We start from the raw sequence: 17,093 nt of genomic DNA on the forward strand, positions 1-17,093 counted from the left end.
AAAAGGACTCTTCATGTTCCATAACTTGAGGACAAGTTATGGATGACATAAAACCATTTAAAATGACATTTAAAAATGAGACTCTTCACTTTCCATAACTTGAGGACAAGTTATGGAATTCATCAAAAAAACATTTAGATCAACTACTGTAACTTACAAAACAATGTCTATGATCTAAATTAAACTCATAAGAACAAGACAATTCATATCAAACAAATTTCATATAATTAGCCTAACCATATAAACTAATACAAAACATGAAACTTTGACAATTATCTTTTAAATTGGATAAGCATGATCATTACCACATCAAAAAAAAGGTTTATAAGTTCAAAAACAGTTTAGGGTAATGATCCTAGTCCAATTCCAGCCTTAGAACTCAAAAATCTGCATTCTGGAGCACCAACTCGTCGAGTGCATGAACGGACTCGGCGTGTTGGTCAGCTTTGTGAGGGGACTCGGCGAGTTCCTCAGAGGACTCGGCGAGTCCACTGTCCAAAAAGCAAAAAAACGATTTTTTTAGCTTTTGAAAGCAAGTAGCATCAAGTATATTGGAAAACAACCCTAGGCTCTGATACCACTGTTGGTTTTTGAGCATTCTAAAACTCCTATGGTGTATATGCAACCCTAGGTGCTTTGGATCTATGTTTTCTCTAATATACATGCAAACTTTGTTTTTCCAAAGCATCATCCTAACTAGCATACAATGGAGTATCTTTACTACAAAATTCTAGTTAGATGACATACCTTTCGTTGTAGCTGGACACCTTGGACCTTTAAGAACTTAGCACCAATAGTATGAATGCCTCAATCGGAATCACAACACACCTAGGACAAAGGATAACTTGATAGAAGGTGTCTTGCACTCAAATTCGGCTAGCTCTTCCAAAGAACACATATGTGTGTCTGATTTCATGAGCTAGGGGCTTCTTATATAGTGTGGCTTAATTAGGGTTACACCATGCAAACCCTAATGTGCATGACCTTCGATATTTCTCATGCTCCATGGGTTTAAACCTCCATGGATCATCCATGGGTCACCACATGGGTTTAGCCGAACATACATAACTATGGATCATAAGCCCACATTATAAGAATGAATGATTTACATAATCAACCCCCATATATTTAACTAGTATCTTTTGATCACAGAATTAATTCCAAATTAATTCTTGATCAATACTAATTAAATAATATGATTTCATATTAATATATTAGAACTTATAATATATTAATAAACCATAAATAACCTCTTCTCAAAAGTCCATCCTATCAAATTGTCCTGATGATATGCAACCCAAATGGACCATGCTACTCTCGGGTCAAGTACATACCAATAATAGTTATGTGCTTAGACACCTAATCCAACACATGGAACTCGACGAGTTGAGGGACCAACTCGGCGAGTTGAGTCAACCAGGATGTTGACTTTGACCAGTATGTGGACTTTGACTAGAGTTGACCCTTAAAGGGGTTATGAGTATGAAAGAGTAATTAAGTAGATTTTATGTGTAGGAGTTTGAGGAGAGTTGATTCCAGAGCCGAGGACAGTTCAGCTACTTTACGACATTGAGGTGAGTTACCTTCCAGTAGAAGTGGGTCTAAGGCACCAATGTCGGCCCACTAGTAGGAGATATAGTAGAGATGATTGTCTTTGTGATAATTATCTGGTATGCCACTATCTGTTATGCTTTATGTGGTAGAATGCTCTGATATTATGTGATAGTGGTAGGAGGGGTAGGACAGACCCCGTTACTGGTCGAAGAGACTGAAGCGGTAGGCCAGCACCCTGATATGCTATGAATTATGGGATTTATGTGTTTATGTATAAGCATGATATATGGTAGTAGTAGGGGTGAAATAGTCCCCGATACCGGTCGAATGGACCGAAAGGGGTAGGCCAGCACCCTGCTATGCTAGGCAGTTATTGGTTAAAAGAGTCTGAATGGGTAGGCCAACACCCTGATATGCTAGGAGGTTACCGGTTGAAAGAGACCGAAGGGGTAGGCCAGCACCCAGATATGCTAGGTAGTATGTGTATTGTATGGTATGTGGTATGATGGGGGAACTCACTATGTTTCGTGCTTACGGTTTACAGTTTTGGTTTCAGGTACCTCTTTTTTGAAGGGGGAGGAGCCGGCATGACTGCAACACATCACACACTCGATTTTCTGCACATGAGACTCTTGGGATTTGTACTCTGACATTATTTTCTTATGATATTTTTTGAGAGATATTTGACTTATCGTTTTTATGATATGATATAACACTGGTAGCATTTTCAGAAAATGTGTTTTAGGGATCTTTAATTTAAAAATGAAACTTTTGGTCTTGAATTTTGGGATGTTACAAGTTGGTATCAGAGCCTTGCTTTGAGGGATTCGGACACACCTACGGGGGTGTCTGGACTCAAACTGAGGATTTGAAAAGTTTTTACAAAAAAATAAATTTTCCAAAAATTAAAATTAAGGTTTTTAAGAAAGAATAAGGAGTGTGATGCATGCAATCGGCCGAGCTCAAGTAAGTTTTCCCCAAGATACCTATACATGTTTGTTATGTCATATGATATGATTATGAGAACTGCATGCTAGATTGGGGATGAGGATCTAGGAAGGATGCCTTATATGCCTGTTGTATGTGTATGAGAACTGCATGCTAGATTAGGGCTAAGGATCTAAGAAGATGCCTTATGTGCCTGCTATATGTGCTTATTGAATTATATGCTAGAACTGATTAGTCAGTGATATGATGGCCTGAATAGGATATGCTTGATTATGTTTACACAATGCTTGAATGTTGGTTGCTTTGTGCTTTTAGGAGTTCTAGCTATCTTTAACTAACTAGTAGATGAATACGTTAAGTTACATATTACGAGGACTAAATAATTTCAGAAGGTTAGGTCTAGCCCTATTTCGCAGCTCTTGTCCGAGTCCAATCGTTGTAGGGTAGGACCTCTCATTCGAAGAATTATCGGGTCATAGTGATATGTAATGTTATTCACAAGCTAGTTAGGGAAAGATAACATGGACTTCTTATGTAGCTGATGGCGGAGAGTAGGTCGGAGATTACCCTAGGGTAAGCCTAGGATGAGATTAGCATAGAGCGATAGTAGTAGAAGGGACTTGATGAAGTCAAGGAAATCCTTGAGGAAAGTACAGATAGATGTGGAAGGTAGTATGGTCCCATACTACTGAAAGCGGAGGATACGTACTCGAGTCAAGGAGGGATGAGATAGAACCAGGGAACTTGTAGTGTGTGAGACCTCTCAAGGTTATGTATGACCATCGCGATTATATGTTTTGTTTTAGAATGGTGGTGACACGTCACAGAGCGGGAGGTTCAGGGTCTGGGTAAGGATCAGGTTCCCGTTCGGGTTCGGGTTCCGAGCGAGTCGATGATGGATTGTGAGCGTTCATTGAATCTGATATTACGAGAGGCATCCTTGAGGCGACCCCGGTGATTTTCGGGTCGATCAAGGAAGGGATCATTGAGCTGATGGAGGATCGCCTTAGGGCATTTATGAGTGGCATGGCATCTGGCCAGTCAGGGATTCACACACTCGCATTCAAGGACTTCAAGGGATATGGTGCACCAGACTTCCATGGGGTAAAAGAACCCATAGTAGCCACGAGATGGATTGTAGACATGGAGTCTGCACAGATGACGAGCTTCTGCCCTAAGGGGTCGAAGGTACGGTATGCAGCGAGATGTTTGAGAGACAGAGCTAGGGACTGGTGGGAGGTAGTCGGTGACACATTGGGAGCCCCAGCCATTGATGCTATGACTTGGTCAGACTTTGTGACGAGGTTTAGGGATGAGTTCGCACCGGCTGTGGAGCTTCAGCAGCTAGCTAGGGAGTTTCTTGATATGAGGCAGACGACTGAGTCGGTGGCGGAGATTACCGCCAAGTTCAGGGAGAGGGCCTTACTGGTGCCTCAGTACGCGAGTGATGAGGAGATGAGGAAGACCCGGTACTACGATATGTTGAGAGCTGACATCTAGAAACATGTTAGATACTCAACATGCCCGACTTTGGAGGACATGATAGCCAGGGCGAGAGAGCGGGAGATTGATATAGAGCACATCTAGAAGAGGAAGGCGGAAACTGGGCAGGTGACTGGGGTTTCATGGAAGAAACCCAAGGGATCTGACACTAGGTCGAAGGGCCAGTAGGGCCGGAGCCGCTGTGGGAAATGCGGCAAGACGCATGAGGGAATTTGTAGATTAGGGTCATCGGGTTGCTATAAGTGTGGCAAGCTTGGGCACTTTGACAGGGATTGTACTGCCCCTACCCCCACCTTTCAGACATCAGTCTTGATTTGCTTCCATTGCAATCAGAAGGTCCATAAAAAGGCCAACTATCCGAGATTGAAATCAGGAGCACCAGTGGCGGCGCCAGCCCCATCGACCCTGCGAACCACGGATGGCCGACAGGGCAAGATAGATGCTCCAGTGGTGAGGAGCCGAGCCTTCCAGCTGACCGCCGAGGAGGTGCGTGCCGCACCGGATGTGGTGACGGGTATGTTTCTTTTGCCCATGTCTTATATTGTGTCAGTTTTGATATTTATGTTTCATGTTTCATGTATTATGTTAGGATCGTTCATGTGAACGGTATTCCAGTATTGGTGTTATTTGACTCGGGGGCTACCCGATGATTGGTATCCCTTGCACTTAGCAAGAGGTTTGCTGAGTCATCAGGCACATTGGATTGTCCATTAGAGGTCGAGATTGAGGACGACCGATCCGTCCGGGCATCAGAGGTTTTCAGAGATTGAGTTTTGAGGTTGTACGACGAGCGTTATCTCGTGGATTTAGTTCCCGTTCCATTGCATGGGAACAAGGTTATCATAGGCATGGACTGGTTGAGCCCTAATGGGGCGGTGATCGACTACGAGCAGCAGTTGGTTCGGGTCGGGACCCCAAGTGGGGGAGGATTTGTGATTCAGGGCGAGAGGTCGCAGCATGGGCCAACTTTGTGTTCAGCAGCGAGGGCTAGGCACTACATTCAGCAAGGTTGCGCAGGTTATGTCGCCTACATTATGGATACCCGGTAGGCGGGCAACGTGACTGTGAGCGATGTACTAGTTGCGAGAGAGTACCCGGATGTGTTCATAAATGAGTTTCCTGGGATACCTCTGAAGAGACAGGTGGAGTTCCGGATTGACCTCGTTCCTGGTGCGGCTCCGATAGCCAAGGAACCATATTGGTTGGCTCCTCCCGAGATGCAGGAGTTGTCTACACAGCTACAGGAGCCGTTAGACAAGGGATTCATTAGGCCGAGAAATTCGCCTTGGGGATCCCCGATCCTGTTTGTGAAGAAGAAGGACGGGTCACATCGAATGTGTATAGATTACCGGGAGCTAAACAAGGTGACGGTGAAGAACCGTTACCCACTCCCGAGGATTGATGATCTTTTCGACCAGCTACAGGGGGCATCTTGGTTTTCCAAAATAGATTTGCATACAGGCTACTACCAGATGCGAGTCAAAGATGAGGATGTGCAGAAGACTGCTTTCCGGACTCGCTATGGCCACTATGAGTTTGTGGTGATGCCCTTTGGGCTCACCAATGCCCCTGCCGCATTCATGGACCTCATGAACCGCGTATGCAGACCGATGTTGGATCGGTTTGTGCTAGTCTTTATTGATGACATCTTGGTTTACTCCAAGACACGGGAGCAACATGAGGAGCACTTGTGAGAGGTGTTGGATACCCTGAGGAGGGAGAGCCTTTATGCCAAGTTCTCCAAGTGCGAGTTCTGGTTGCACGAGGTGCAGTTTCTGGGGCACCTTGTCAACCAGAACGGTATTCTGGTCGACCCGGCCAAAGTGGAGGCCGTGATGAGATGGGAGGTTCCGAAGTCCCCATCTGAGATTTGGAGTTTCCTCGGGTTAGCAGGCTATTACCGAAGATTCATACAGGATTTCTCCAAGATAGCAGTACCATTGACCCGACGGCCATTGTATTTCGTTGGGGGCCTGAGCAGCAGGCGGCGTTCGAGACTTTGAGGCAGAGGTTGTGCGAGGCGCCGATCTTAGCTCTGCCAGAGGGCGTGGAGGATTTTATAGTATATTGCGATGCGTCCATTTCGGGTTTAGGCGCAGTGTTGATGCAGAGAGGGCACGTCATCGCCTACGCCTCGAGGTAGCTGAAGCCTCACGAGGCGAACTACTCGACGCACGACCTGGAGTTGGGGGCGGTTGTTTTTGCCCTCAAGATGTGGCCATATTACCTCTATGGGATCTGATGTACCATTTACACGAACCATAAGAGCTTGAGGTACCTCATGGATCAGCTGAATCTGAAGATGAGGCAACGCCGGTGGTTAGATGTGGTGAAGGATTACGATTGTGAGATCCTCTACCACTCGGGGAAGGCAAATGTTGTGGCAGATGCACTTAGACGCAAGACAGCCCTGATCAGAGACATTTTTTTTAGGATGACGTTGGTGACTCCGCTCATGGAGAAGATCCGAGAGGCCCAGCAGGAGGCTATGACGGAGGAACATCGAAAGAGTGAGCGTATAGTGGGTCATATTTCCTCCTTCGACTATGATAGCCACGGGCTTTTAACACTACACCGCCGAGTGTCGGTTCAGTATGCAAGTGGTATGCGCCAGATCCTGATCGAGGAGGCGCACAAGTCCAGATTTTCCATCCATCCCGGGGCGATGATGATGTATCAGGATATTCGCCCTGCTTACCGGTGGCCCTGCATGAAGCGGGACGTAGCATGGTATGTACATCGGTGTTTGACCTGCAGGAAGGTCAAGGTCGAGCACTAGAGACTTCACGGCAAGACACAGCCGTTGGATATCTCTATGTGAAAATAGGAAGATATTACTATGGATTTCATCACGAAGCTTCCCAGGACCGCACGGGGAGTGGATTCGATTTGGGTCATCGTGGATCGGTTGACCAAGAGCGCCCATTTGATTCTGATCCAGGAGAGCATTTCGGCCAAGAAGTTGGCCGGCATCTACATCAGAAAGGTAGTAGCTCGTCACGGAGTGCCAGTTTCCGTGATTTTTGACCGAGACGTACGGTTCACTTCCAGATTCTCGAAGAAATTTCATGACGAGTTGGGTACTCGTCTGCACTTTATCATGGCTTTCACCCACAGACGGATGGTCAGAGTGAGTATCGACTGTTCTCCCTTTGAGATACCTACCTTCCCTTGGTAGAGTTTTCCGAAAACAATAGCTACCATGCGAGTATCGACCGTCCTCCCTTTGAGATGCTTTGTGGGAGGAAGTGCAGAACCCCGATATGTTGGGGTGAGGTTGGATAGAGGGTCATGAGGAGTACCAAAGTGGTACTCGAGACGACAGAGAGGATCCAGCAGGTCCGGAATAGGCTCCATACGGCCCAGAGTCGGCAAAAGACCTACGCTGACAGACGACGATCAGATCTGGAATTTCAGATCGGAGATATGGTCCTCCGGAAGGTGTCACCTTGGAAAGGTGTCATCCGGTTCAGGAAGCGAGGAAAGTTGGGCCCCAGATACATCAGACCGTTTAGGGTTATAGCCAAGGTGACAAGGTTGCGTATCGACTGGATCTACCAGCCGAGCTCAGTCAGATGAACAACACCTTTCATGTCTCCCAGCTGCGGAAGTGCATGGTAGATGACTCCGCAGTGGTTCACTTAGAGGATATTCAGGTTGATGATAGCCTGAACTACATCGAGCGACTGGTAGCAATCCTCGACAGGAAGACGAAGAATCTGAGGAACAAGAGGGTTGAGTTGGTGAAGTTGCAATGGCAGCACCGCAAGGGCTCGGAATGGACCTGGGAGCCGGAGGACGAGATGAGGGAGCACTACCCCCGAACTATTCTCAGACGCAACAGACTTCGAGGACGAAGTCTAAAATAAGTGGGGGAGATTTGTAAAGCCCGGAATCCTGGTATGTAATTTAAATCAAATTATTCATTTTTGCAAGGGGACTTGACGATTTGGAAGCCCAAACTCGTTAAGTAGGAATGGAATTTTGGACGCATGACATGAAGTCTCCTCGACGAGTTGAGAGCCTCAACTCGACGAGTAGGGCTGCCAGAGTGAAACCCTAATTTTTAGGGTTTTGCACCCTATTTAAACACCTTAACCTCCAAAGGTTGGCCTCATTTATAGCCTCCATCACCCCAAACCCTAGCCACGAAACCCTAACCCACTTTTGAGTGTTCTTGAGCTATTGTTGTGTGTTCTTTGTGATTTTGAAGCTTGAGAACGAAGGAGAAGCTCAAGAATTCAAGAGGAAGCCAATAGATCCAGAGGTTAAGCTGCATTTCTGACTCATTTGAGGTATAAATTTGATACATTTGATTTCTATTGCTTAGATCTTCATTTAGGGTTGTATTTTGTTACTTTTGGGCCATATTAAAGTCATTTTCGGGATTTGAGTGTACCATGAGGTTTTGACTTGAGATTTTGGCACTCATGAGCATGTGAGGCTTAAAGTTGCTAGCTTTATCAAACCTTGGGCCTTCCCCATGCCCTAGATCTCTTGTATAGCTTAGTTTTGGTGTTTCTAGCTTCATGACACCATCCATGAACGTAAATTTAGCAACTTTACGTGGTAGCTTAGTCCTAGGGGACCATATCTATGATTTGGAAGCATTGAACTCGACTGGAAATGACTGAATGGATTTAGACTAAGGGGGACTCGACGAGTTGTTCATCCAACTCGGCGAGTTAGGTCGTGGTCCCCCAACCTTTTCTGAGCAAACTCGTTGAGTCTAGGAGATGACACAGCAAGTTGGCCACGGTTTTGGGTTATGAAGATTGAGGAACTCGACGAGTTCAAGGAGGAACTCGACGAGTTGTGAGTGAAATGTCCCAACTATGTTATGAGAAGGAACTCGACGAGTTCATGAAAAAGTCGACGAGTTGGATCAAGATTTCCAAGTTTTTATGGATCATGGAACTCGACAAGTTAACGGACCAACTCGGCGAGTTGAGTCAACCAGGATGTTTGCTTTGACCAGTACGTGGACTTTGACGAGAGTTGACCCTTAAAGGGGTTATGAGTATGAAAGAGTAATTAAGGAGATTTTATGTGTAGGAGTTTGAGGAGAGTTGATTCCAGAGCCGAGGACAGTTCAGCTACTTCACGACATTGAGGTAAGTTACCTTCCAGTAGAAGTGGGTCTAAGGCACCAATGCCGGCCCGGTAGTAGGAGATATAGTAGAGATGATTGTCTTTGTGATAATTGTCTGGTATCCCACTATCTGTTATGCTTCATGTGCTAGTATGCTCTGATATTATGTGATAGTGGTAGGAGGGGTAGGACAGACCCCGTTACCGGTCGAACAGACCGAAGGGGTAGGCCAGCACTCTGATATGCCACGCATTATGTGATTTATGTTTTTATGTATTAGCATGATATATGGTAGTAGTAGGGGTGAAATAGTCCCCGATATCGGTCGAAAGGACCGAAGGGGTAGGCCAGCACCCTGATATGCTAGGTAGTTACCGATTGAAAGGGACCGAAAGGGTAGGCCAGCACCCTGATATGCTAGGCGGTTACCAGTTGAAAGAGACCGAAGTGGTAGGCCAGCACCCGAATATGCTAGGCAGTATGTATATTGTATGGTATGTGGTATGATGGGGGAACTCACTAAGCTTCGTGCTTACGGTTAACAATTTTGGTTTTAGGTACCCCTTTTTTGAAGGGGAAGGAGCCAGCATGACTGCAGCGCATCACACACTCGATTTTCCGCACAGGAGACTCTGTGGATTTGTACTCTGACATTATTTTCTTATGATATGTTTTGAGAAATATTTGACTTATGGATTTTATGATATGATATAACATTGGTAGCATTTTCAGTAAATGTGTTTTATGGATCTTTAATTAAAAAATGAAATTTTTGGTCTCGAATTTTGGGATGTTACAACCCGATTTTCGGATTCCGGAACATACATAAAAAAATCCTAATTTCGGAATACAATAAAAAACCCTAATTTCGGACTACATTAAAAAACCCTAATTCCACTCCAGAACATACATACAAAAATCCCTAACTAATAATTCTTTTGATTGTACCACAATAGAACATACGCATCGACTGTTACTACAACCTGCAGACCTGAACTTGGGCGTGAAATCATGGCGCACTTACAAAACCGACCAGTTTGTGCGGTGATGTTTAGGCAATCATGTTTTGGTGATTACGTGCACATAACGATGGGTATCGAATGTCATCCTTTACTATGTGACTATCTTATGTTCAAGGAAGCTACTACTTTTGATCCAGTTGACATAGAAGAGCTTCTATTTCCGGTTGGCGGCTATCAGGTTTGCTTTGACAGGAAATCATTCTGCTTGGTCACCGGCCTACGGTTCGGAGATTATTTCGATCCTAGATCTGATTTCGCGTCATTTAGAGAACGTATGTTTCAATTTATGGCATTTTCACATTCGGTGAGGGATGACCTTACAAATGTGTTCAATAATTCACTTCATCAATTAAGCAATGAAGACGTGGTGAGAGTCTCCCTGCTGTATATGCTAGAGCAAGGATTTATGGGGAAATACTCGCGAGAACCAGTTACTAATGAACCTATGGCACTCGTCTCTAATTTACAGAAGTTTAATAGGTATAGCATGTTTTTACCCACATTATATCAAAATGATACATATACTTATTAAGTGTAATTTTTTGACATAGGTATCCATGGGGCAGATTGATATGGTATTTCACTTACAAACACATACATATTGTGTTTGATAAGATTGAGGACCATTTGAACCCAAATTCGGCAAGAATCGACAGTAGGCACACATATACTCTGCAAGGATTTGTCTATGTATTTAAGGTATGTACACTGTGTTTAATAAGAGTTTTTAAACAACAAGTATTGTAACTTTGTTAACTTGGTAAGTTGTTTGTCATCTTAATTTTGTAGATTTGGATCTTCGAGACATTTCCCAACAGTAGTATTGTTGGTTCCCCTATACCGGGTGTTATCCCTCGGGCAGTTGCATACCCTATGATGAGGCGTTTGCATGCACCTGACTGTGAACGTATTCTCGATGTTACTAATGTATGTAGTTTAATCCACCTTATAATTTATAAGTTGATATGAAATAAGTAAGTTATGATTAACCTTTATATATTGTTTTTTATGCAACGTCCCCCCTAATGAGTTATTGCAGCCTACTGCACAGGAGCGTGTTGCTAGGTGGTGGATTGCGAGTGTCCAGTGGATAGATGTTGCATATTACGCTAATGTTTAAGTTATGGTTTTCTTTGTTAATGTTTTACAACAATTTTCCTTACGAACAACATTTTGTAGAATATTATGATATCGTACATACAACACTATGAGTTTTTTAAATCAACAATATCGTACTGTTGGCTACCTTTTGTACTACTATGTCTACTCTTAGACTGAACATTATTTTTTCCACTTGACTTGGTCCTACTTGAAGATTCACTTTTTGTTTACCCTGTGGGAAACAGAGCATCATAGTTTCTATTTGTGTGACCGATCCTTTGGCAACGAATACATTTTTTCTGAATCAGACCTTCACCTTGGGATGGGATACGATTATGGTTTTTAGGTGGTCCAACTTGTCGTTTTTCCATCAATGGTGGCAAAATGTGACAACCGTCAAAATTCGAGTCGGTTCTAGATTTGACTAGACTTAGTTGCACATATAGGCACAACACATATTAGACTTAGTAACTAGAAGCTAAGTTATAACCTAGTAGAAACTTGGAAACAAATAGAAACAATGGATGGTGTACTTAGATTTCACATTGATATGTGAATTCTACTACTACTTAAGTGTAGTGACTATCCATATTTGGGTCACTCTTTGACTCAAACACCATTTCATGAATCATATTCACACATTATGCACTTGACCTAGAAGTAGAAATTAGGTCAAAGTCTCATAGAAACTTAAGTCAAAGTTGAAGAGTAGGACTAGTATACTTGATTCCTCAATTTCGTTTGAATCTCGGAATCACTACATAAAATGCCAATAAACCGCTAAAAATAAATTACAAACAATATTTCTAATTTGAATAAGAGTTATGAAACTCTAAAATAGTTTGAAGTCTCAAAATTCAAGTAATTTTGATATCCAAAGATTTACAAACTCTCAAAAACCCTAAATGCCCTAAAAACTCACATTTATAAACTTTAAGCTTAAAAATTCTATAAAAATAATCATGAACCTTATAATATGATCTTATAACAATTAAAATTATGAAAATGCATCCAAGGAAAATGAAATTTAACTCATTAACATTTACCCTTAATTTATAAACCAAAAATCAACACTTTTATGCATACAAACTTGGTTAAGTTGCATCTTTTATAAATAATTGATATTTTTATAAAATATTTAAAATTTATAAAGACAAATGAAAGGGAGAGGGATATTATAACCTCAAAAGTCGGATTTCTCTTTCCCTCTCTCTCTCTCCTCTTCCCAACACACTCAATCACTTTCCCAACACACCCACTCCATCTCTTTCTCTCTCACACTCCCTCACTTCATTTTCTCTCTACTCTCTCTTCCTCTCTCCCTCAACCACGAAATTGTCCAGAAAACAAGTCCAAGAACACACCTCAAACACAAAATCTTCATCATGTAGTGGTGTTCATTAAGGTAGAACACGATTTCCTTTCATTTTCCTTCAAGTTTTTAAGATTTTTCTTGCATTTCCTTCTTCTTCTACACCTTTCTATTAGAAAATATGTGTGCGTGTTCATTCACTTCAGTTTTGATGATGATGGTGGTAGGATTTCACCCAAAAACAACATGCATGTTGTAAATGATGAAATCCAATGACCTAAACCTAAGTCAAGATCATGAAAATGCACTTTTCTACAAGTTTTGGTGGAAAATCACCACATGCACTCTAAGTTCTCTTAAAAAAATGATTTTTGAACATTTCAAACTCATGAATGGTCTTCAATTAAACATGCATGTGATGATTTTCAAGCTTAGATGCTAGATCATCAAAGTATGTTGTTAAAAGCTTTCAAATATGTTCATGAAGGATTTATTTCCAAATAAATATCTAAAACTCCTTTTCTGACCAAATCCGATTTTTCTCAGATTTCTACCAACAAAATGAGATGTTCTACAAATTTCCAGAAAATAATTCATTTATCTTGAATTATTATAATTATTGAAATAAAATAGGGCAATAAATCATATAAAATACTTTCTGAGGTCTATAAATTCTAGGTAAATTCGTGGATGATCCCTATGCTACATAATGATCCCACATTAAATTTCATCGGTTTTTGCTATTGTTTAATATGGTTTTGAATTTTCTTTTTGTTTAGCCCCAATAAATCATAAAACCGCTTTAGATAATTTGAAAAGGGTATATAATAATTTTCGCAGCTTATACTCTCTGTGGAAGACTTAGAAAAATATTTTCAGAATTTTTCATAATGTATTCCTATTTTTCTCCGATTTTTGTATTTATAATGGACTAAAAACACGAAAAACAGTTTTACTCATCCAAAAATTATGAAAATTTACCAAAACACCTTGTAGTACATTAGGAGGCTACATAAAAATTTTGATGATTTTTCTCTTCTGTATACTATTTTTCTCCTATTTTCTAAAATTAAATACACTTAAATACACAAAATCGGATTTCAGTATATAAAAACCACATTTGGTATTTTTCCCAGATTATTTATTCTGTGAATGAAGTGTACAAAATTTTTGGTAATTTACTTTAACTGTTTAATAATTATTATTCAATTAATGATTATTTAAGAGGATTAAACAAGGAAAAATAGAAAGACTAATTGAAAAATATCTTTTATATTTTTCACAGCTTCTACATGTATAGTAAAAGTGTTACACAAATTTTGAGCAATTTTGGAAACTGTTTCCTATTTATTTCAATTTTTATTAGAATAAATGCTCAAAACTCATAAAATTTGGTTAATCAGTTTAGAAATCAAGTTTTATATTTTTCCCAGCTTAATAATGTTTAATAACAGTAATACAAAAAGTTTGGGTAATTTTGGAAACTGATTTCTATTTTTCATGAATTTGTATCTATTTAGAGAATTAAATATATGAAAAATGGTTATACATATCCATAATCCATGAAAATTTATCTAGAAGTCTGTAACACATTTAGAACCAAAATCTGAAGTTTGGTAATTTTTATTAACTGTTTAGTATTTTTCATGATTTTATGGTTATTCAAGAAACTAAAACGGTGAAAAATAGTTAGACAAATCAAAAATTCAAGAAAATTTATCTTGAGGTATTTGACTTCAATTAAAACTGAAATGAAAAGTTTGGGAAATTTTAGAACTAAATTGATTTAGTTTTTGAATATTTAACCATTAGAACGCCTCTTAAAATGTTAAATATTAACATTTTAATAGTGAGAAATTACGCTTAAATTGTTATATAACAATTGATTCATTGAAATTTAATTTTCACAGAAAAATGTTTATAACTTATCAATATTAAATTTTAACACATTATTGGCATAATTCTATTGTAGTAGTAAGTATACTAGTGTTAGATTTCGATTAGAGACTCACTAGCGAATACCATTATTGTAGGAATCGATAGTGGTACGTGTGGAGCGTAGTCAAGGCACCATTTGCATCATCTCAATGCATATTGTGAGTATTCACCACTCCCCTATTTTCGGTTTTTAAATGTTTTGGGGTGGAAAAGCATGTCCTAAACTATTTATGTTTGTTGCATTTATTTTACTCGTATAAACTTAGTTGCTATATTTTGCATATTGTGAGTATTCACCACTCCCCTATTTTCGGTTTTTAAATGTTTTGGGGTGGAAAAGCATGTCTTAAACTATTTATGTTTGTTGCATTTATTTTACTCGTATAAACTTAGTTGCTATATTTTGCATATTGTGAGTATTCACCACTCCCCTATTTTCGGTTTTTAAATGTTTTGGGGTGGAAAAGCATGTCCCGAAAAACTATTATTTGAATGTTGTATTTAAATTGATTTGTATCAAACATGATTGTTGTTTTATTGCTATATCTCTCTATGTATGTCTATGCAACACGGAACATGAGAACTTATCGTATCAAGGCCCTTCCCTTATCTCTAACCATTAACTCTTTGAGCCAATGGTCATTATGGATAGCGCTATTAGGAATTGACAACTCCTCACTCGCCCTATTGCTGGAGTGCATGATACCATATTCATCTATGGAACGATAAGCATAGATCTTGATAGGGCTTCAATCATAGGTTTGGTTGAGAACTCATTGTTTGCTCATACACATACAAACTTGTTACTCATTATAGCAATAAACTTGTTATTTATTATGGCAATAAACTCGTTTATCAGTTATAGCAATCAACTTTGTTTCTCATTATAGCAATGAACTTTGTTTCTCATTACAACAACGAACTTTTATTACTGAAAACTTATATACATGTTTTAGCAACGAAATTGATTGCTCATTATAGCAATGAAACTTGTTTACTCGTTTTTAGCAACGAACTTTATTTCCATGAGGATATGAACGTTGCATCTCATTTGGGCAACGTAACTTTATTTCTCACGATGGCAACAAACTTTGTTTATACAAACTTATTTACTCATTTTTGCAATATATTTTTATTTATGGAAAACTCTATCAAAACTTTGATTTTAATTCATGAAACTTATATTATTTTTAATCTGTGAGTACTCACCAACTATTTTTATAGTTGACGCTCGTTTTACATGCTTTTTCAGGAATCATCGAGTAAGTGGCACTTAGAGACACTTCACTTTTAGGAGCATTCGCATGTGTTGTATTTCAATTTACATTGTAATTTCTTTTGAAAGTTGTTCAAACTCATTGTAAAATTGTAATGATTTTTAATACTATGGTTGGTGTAGTCTTTTAACTTTTGCTATGAAACCCTTTATACTGCCACGCCTCGTTTTTCCGCTTTAGCGGGGTGTGACAGAAAATGGTATCAGAGCCGAAGGTTATAGAGAATACCGGTTTTCCTTTGGAAAACCACAACTATAGCCAAAAAATTTCTAAACGTTTTTAAAATACTGAACATACTACTAGTATAACTAATTCGAGTACACATTATTGGACTTTAATTAAGTATAGCCTGGCCAACTATGCTTAGTTAAGGAAAGTTAATGTGAGGCTGGAAATGGTTATAGTAGAATTATGTTCAAAACAATTTTCAACTTAAACTTTTGAAAAACAAAATTTTTCGGTGAGCGTACGGGCATTGCATATTATAGGCATTCATCTAGATACACTTAGAAACTAAGTGCACTTTTATAACAATGCCTTTATTTAGAAATATTTTTATCCCTTATCAAGTGCTAGGTTAACCACTTAGGTTATATCACTAGCCACTCTAGGAGCAATGCACTTAGTACTGAGAATGAGTATTCCTTGGTAGCTATTGACTTTAGATGTAAGGTTAGTAGCTAGATATACACTAGTAATAATCATAAGTCGAAACCTATACCAATTATTCCTCAATGCCTCTTCATCGTCTTCGTACTAGAGTTACAACTATGAAAAAGTGTTTCGATATCGACACGAATGATAATTGGAGCATCGCGTAAGGAGGTAGATGAGTCGCCACTAAGTAATCATTTGGATACCATTGGTGGGCATTCCGGATTCGACTCACGAGGAGACACGGAGGTTTAACCCATACGTAAGACCTTATTACTACTCTACGATTTAGCTCTAGGTTGTTTCAACCTTGAGCTTAAAACTTAACATTGGATATCCATTTGACCTCTATAAAAGGTCGTAAACTGTATTGAGACCATAAAACGTTTTTCAAACAATTTTTCTTGTCCTTTATCTTGGGGGAAAAGACATCGGCACTCGCCTTAGACTCGCATTAGTATTTAGGTACGATCAGCTACACTAACATACTTATTCCTTACTTCTTAATCTTCCATCGAAAAATTATTTCGCTTCATCGTTTTTATTTATCATCGATAAAATATTTTATAACCACTTCATTCAACTTAGTATACATTTCCTAACAATTTAAGTCATATTCTCGCTAAAACTCTTTTGACAACTTGCTTTAACTTAACGCTTTTCTTCAAAACTCAATTTAACCAATATTGGTT

At 39.9% G+C, this 17,093-nt stretch overlaps 1 protein-coding gene across 1 annotated transcript; it reads left to right on the forward strand.

Annotated features, from left to right (window-relative positions):
* The first annotated feature begins 10,108 nt into the window (after positions 1 to 10,108).
* On the forward strand, positions 10,109 to 11,239 carry LOC145164468 (uncharacterized). Its single transcript, XM_079083180.1, has 4 exons — positions 10,109 to 10,599; positions 10,671 to 10,818; positions 10,909 to 11,046; positions 11,159 to 11,239. The coding sequence occupies exons 1-4, from the start codon at positions 10,109 to 10,111 to the stop codon at positions 11,237 to 11,239; spliced, it is 858 nt and encodes a 285-aa protein (XP_078939306.1).
* Positions 11,240 to 17,093: the final 5,854 nt, after the last annotated feature.

Source organism: Lactuca virosa, chromosome 3 (genome assembly GCF_052849685.1).
Source record: "Lactuca virosa cultivar CGN04683 chromosome 3, Lactuca_virosa_CGN04683_v6, whole genome shotgun sequence".
NCBI classification, from domain to species: Eukaryota; Viridiplantae; Streptophyta; class Magnoliopsida; order Asterales; family Asteraceae; genus Lactuca; species Lactuca virosa.

What these genes read in the sequence shown, in the direction of transcription:
- LOC145164468 (XM_079083180.1), top strand. Translation starts at nt 10,109, where the DNA reads ATGGCGCACTTACAAAACCGACCAGTTTGTGCGGTGATGTTTAGGCAA. An exon ending in AATTTACAGAAGTTTAATAG is followed by an intron (nt 10,600 to 10,670) that starts GTATAGCATGTT and finishes TTTTTGACATAG; the next exon opens with GTATCCATGGGGCAGATTGA. An exon ending in GTATTCTCGATGTTACTAAT is followed by an intron (nt 11,047 to 11,158) that starts GTATGTAGTTTA and finishes GAGTTATTGCAG; the next exon opens with CCTACTGCACAGGAGCGTGT.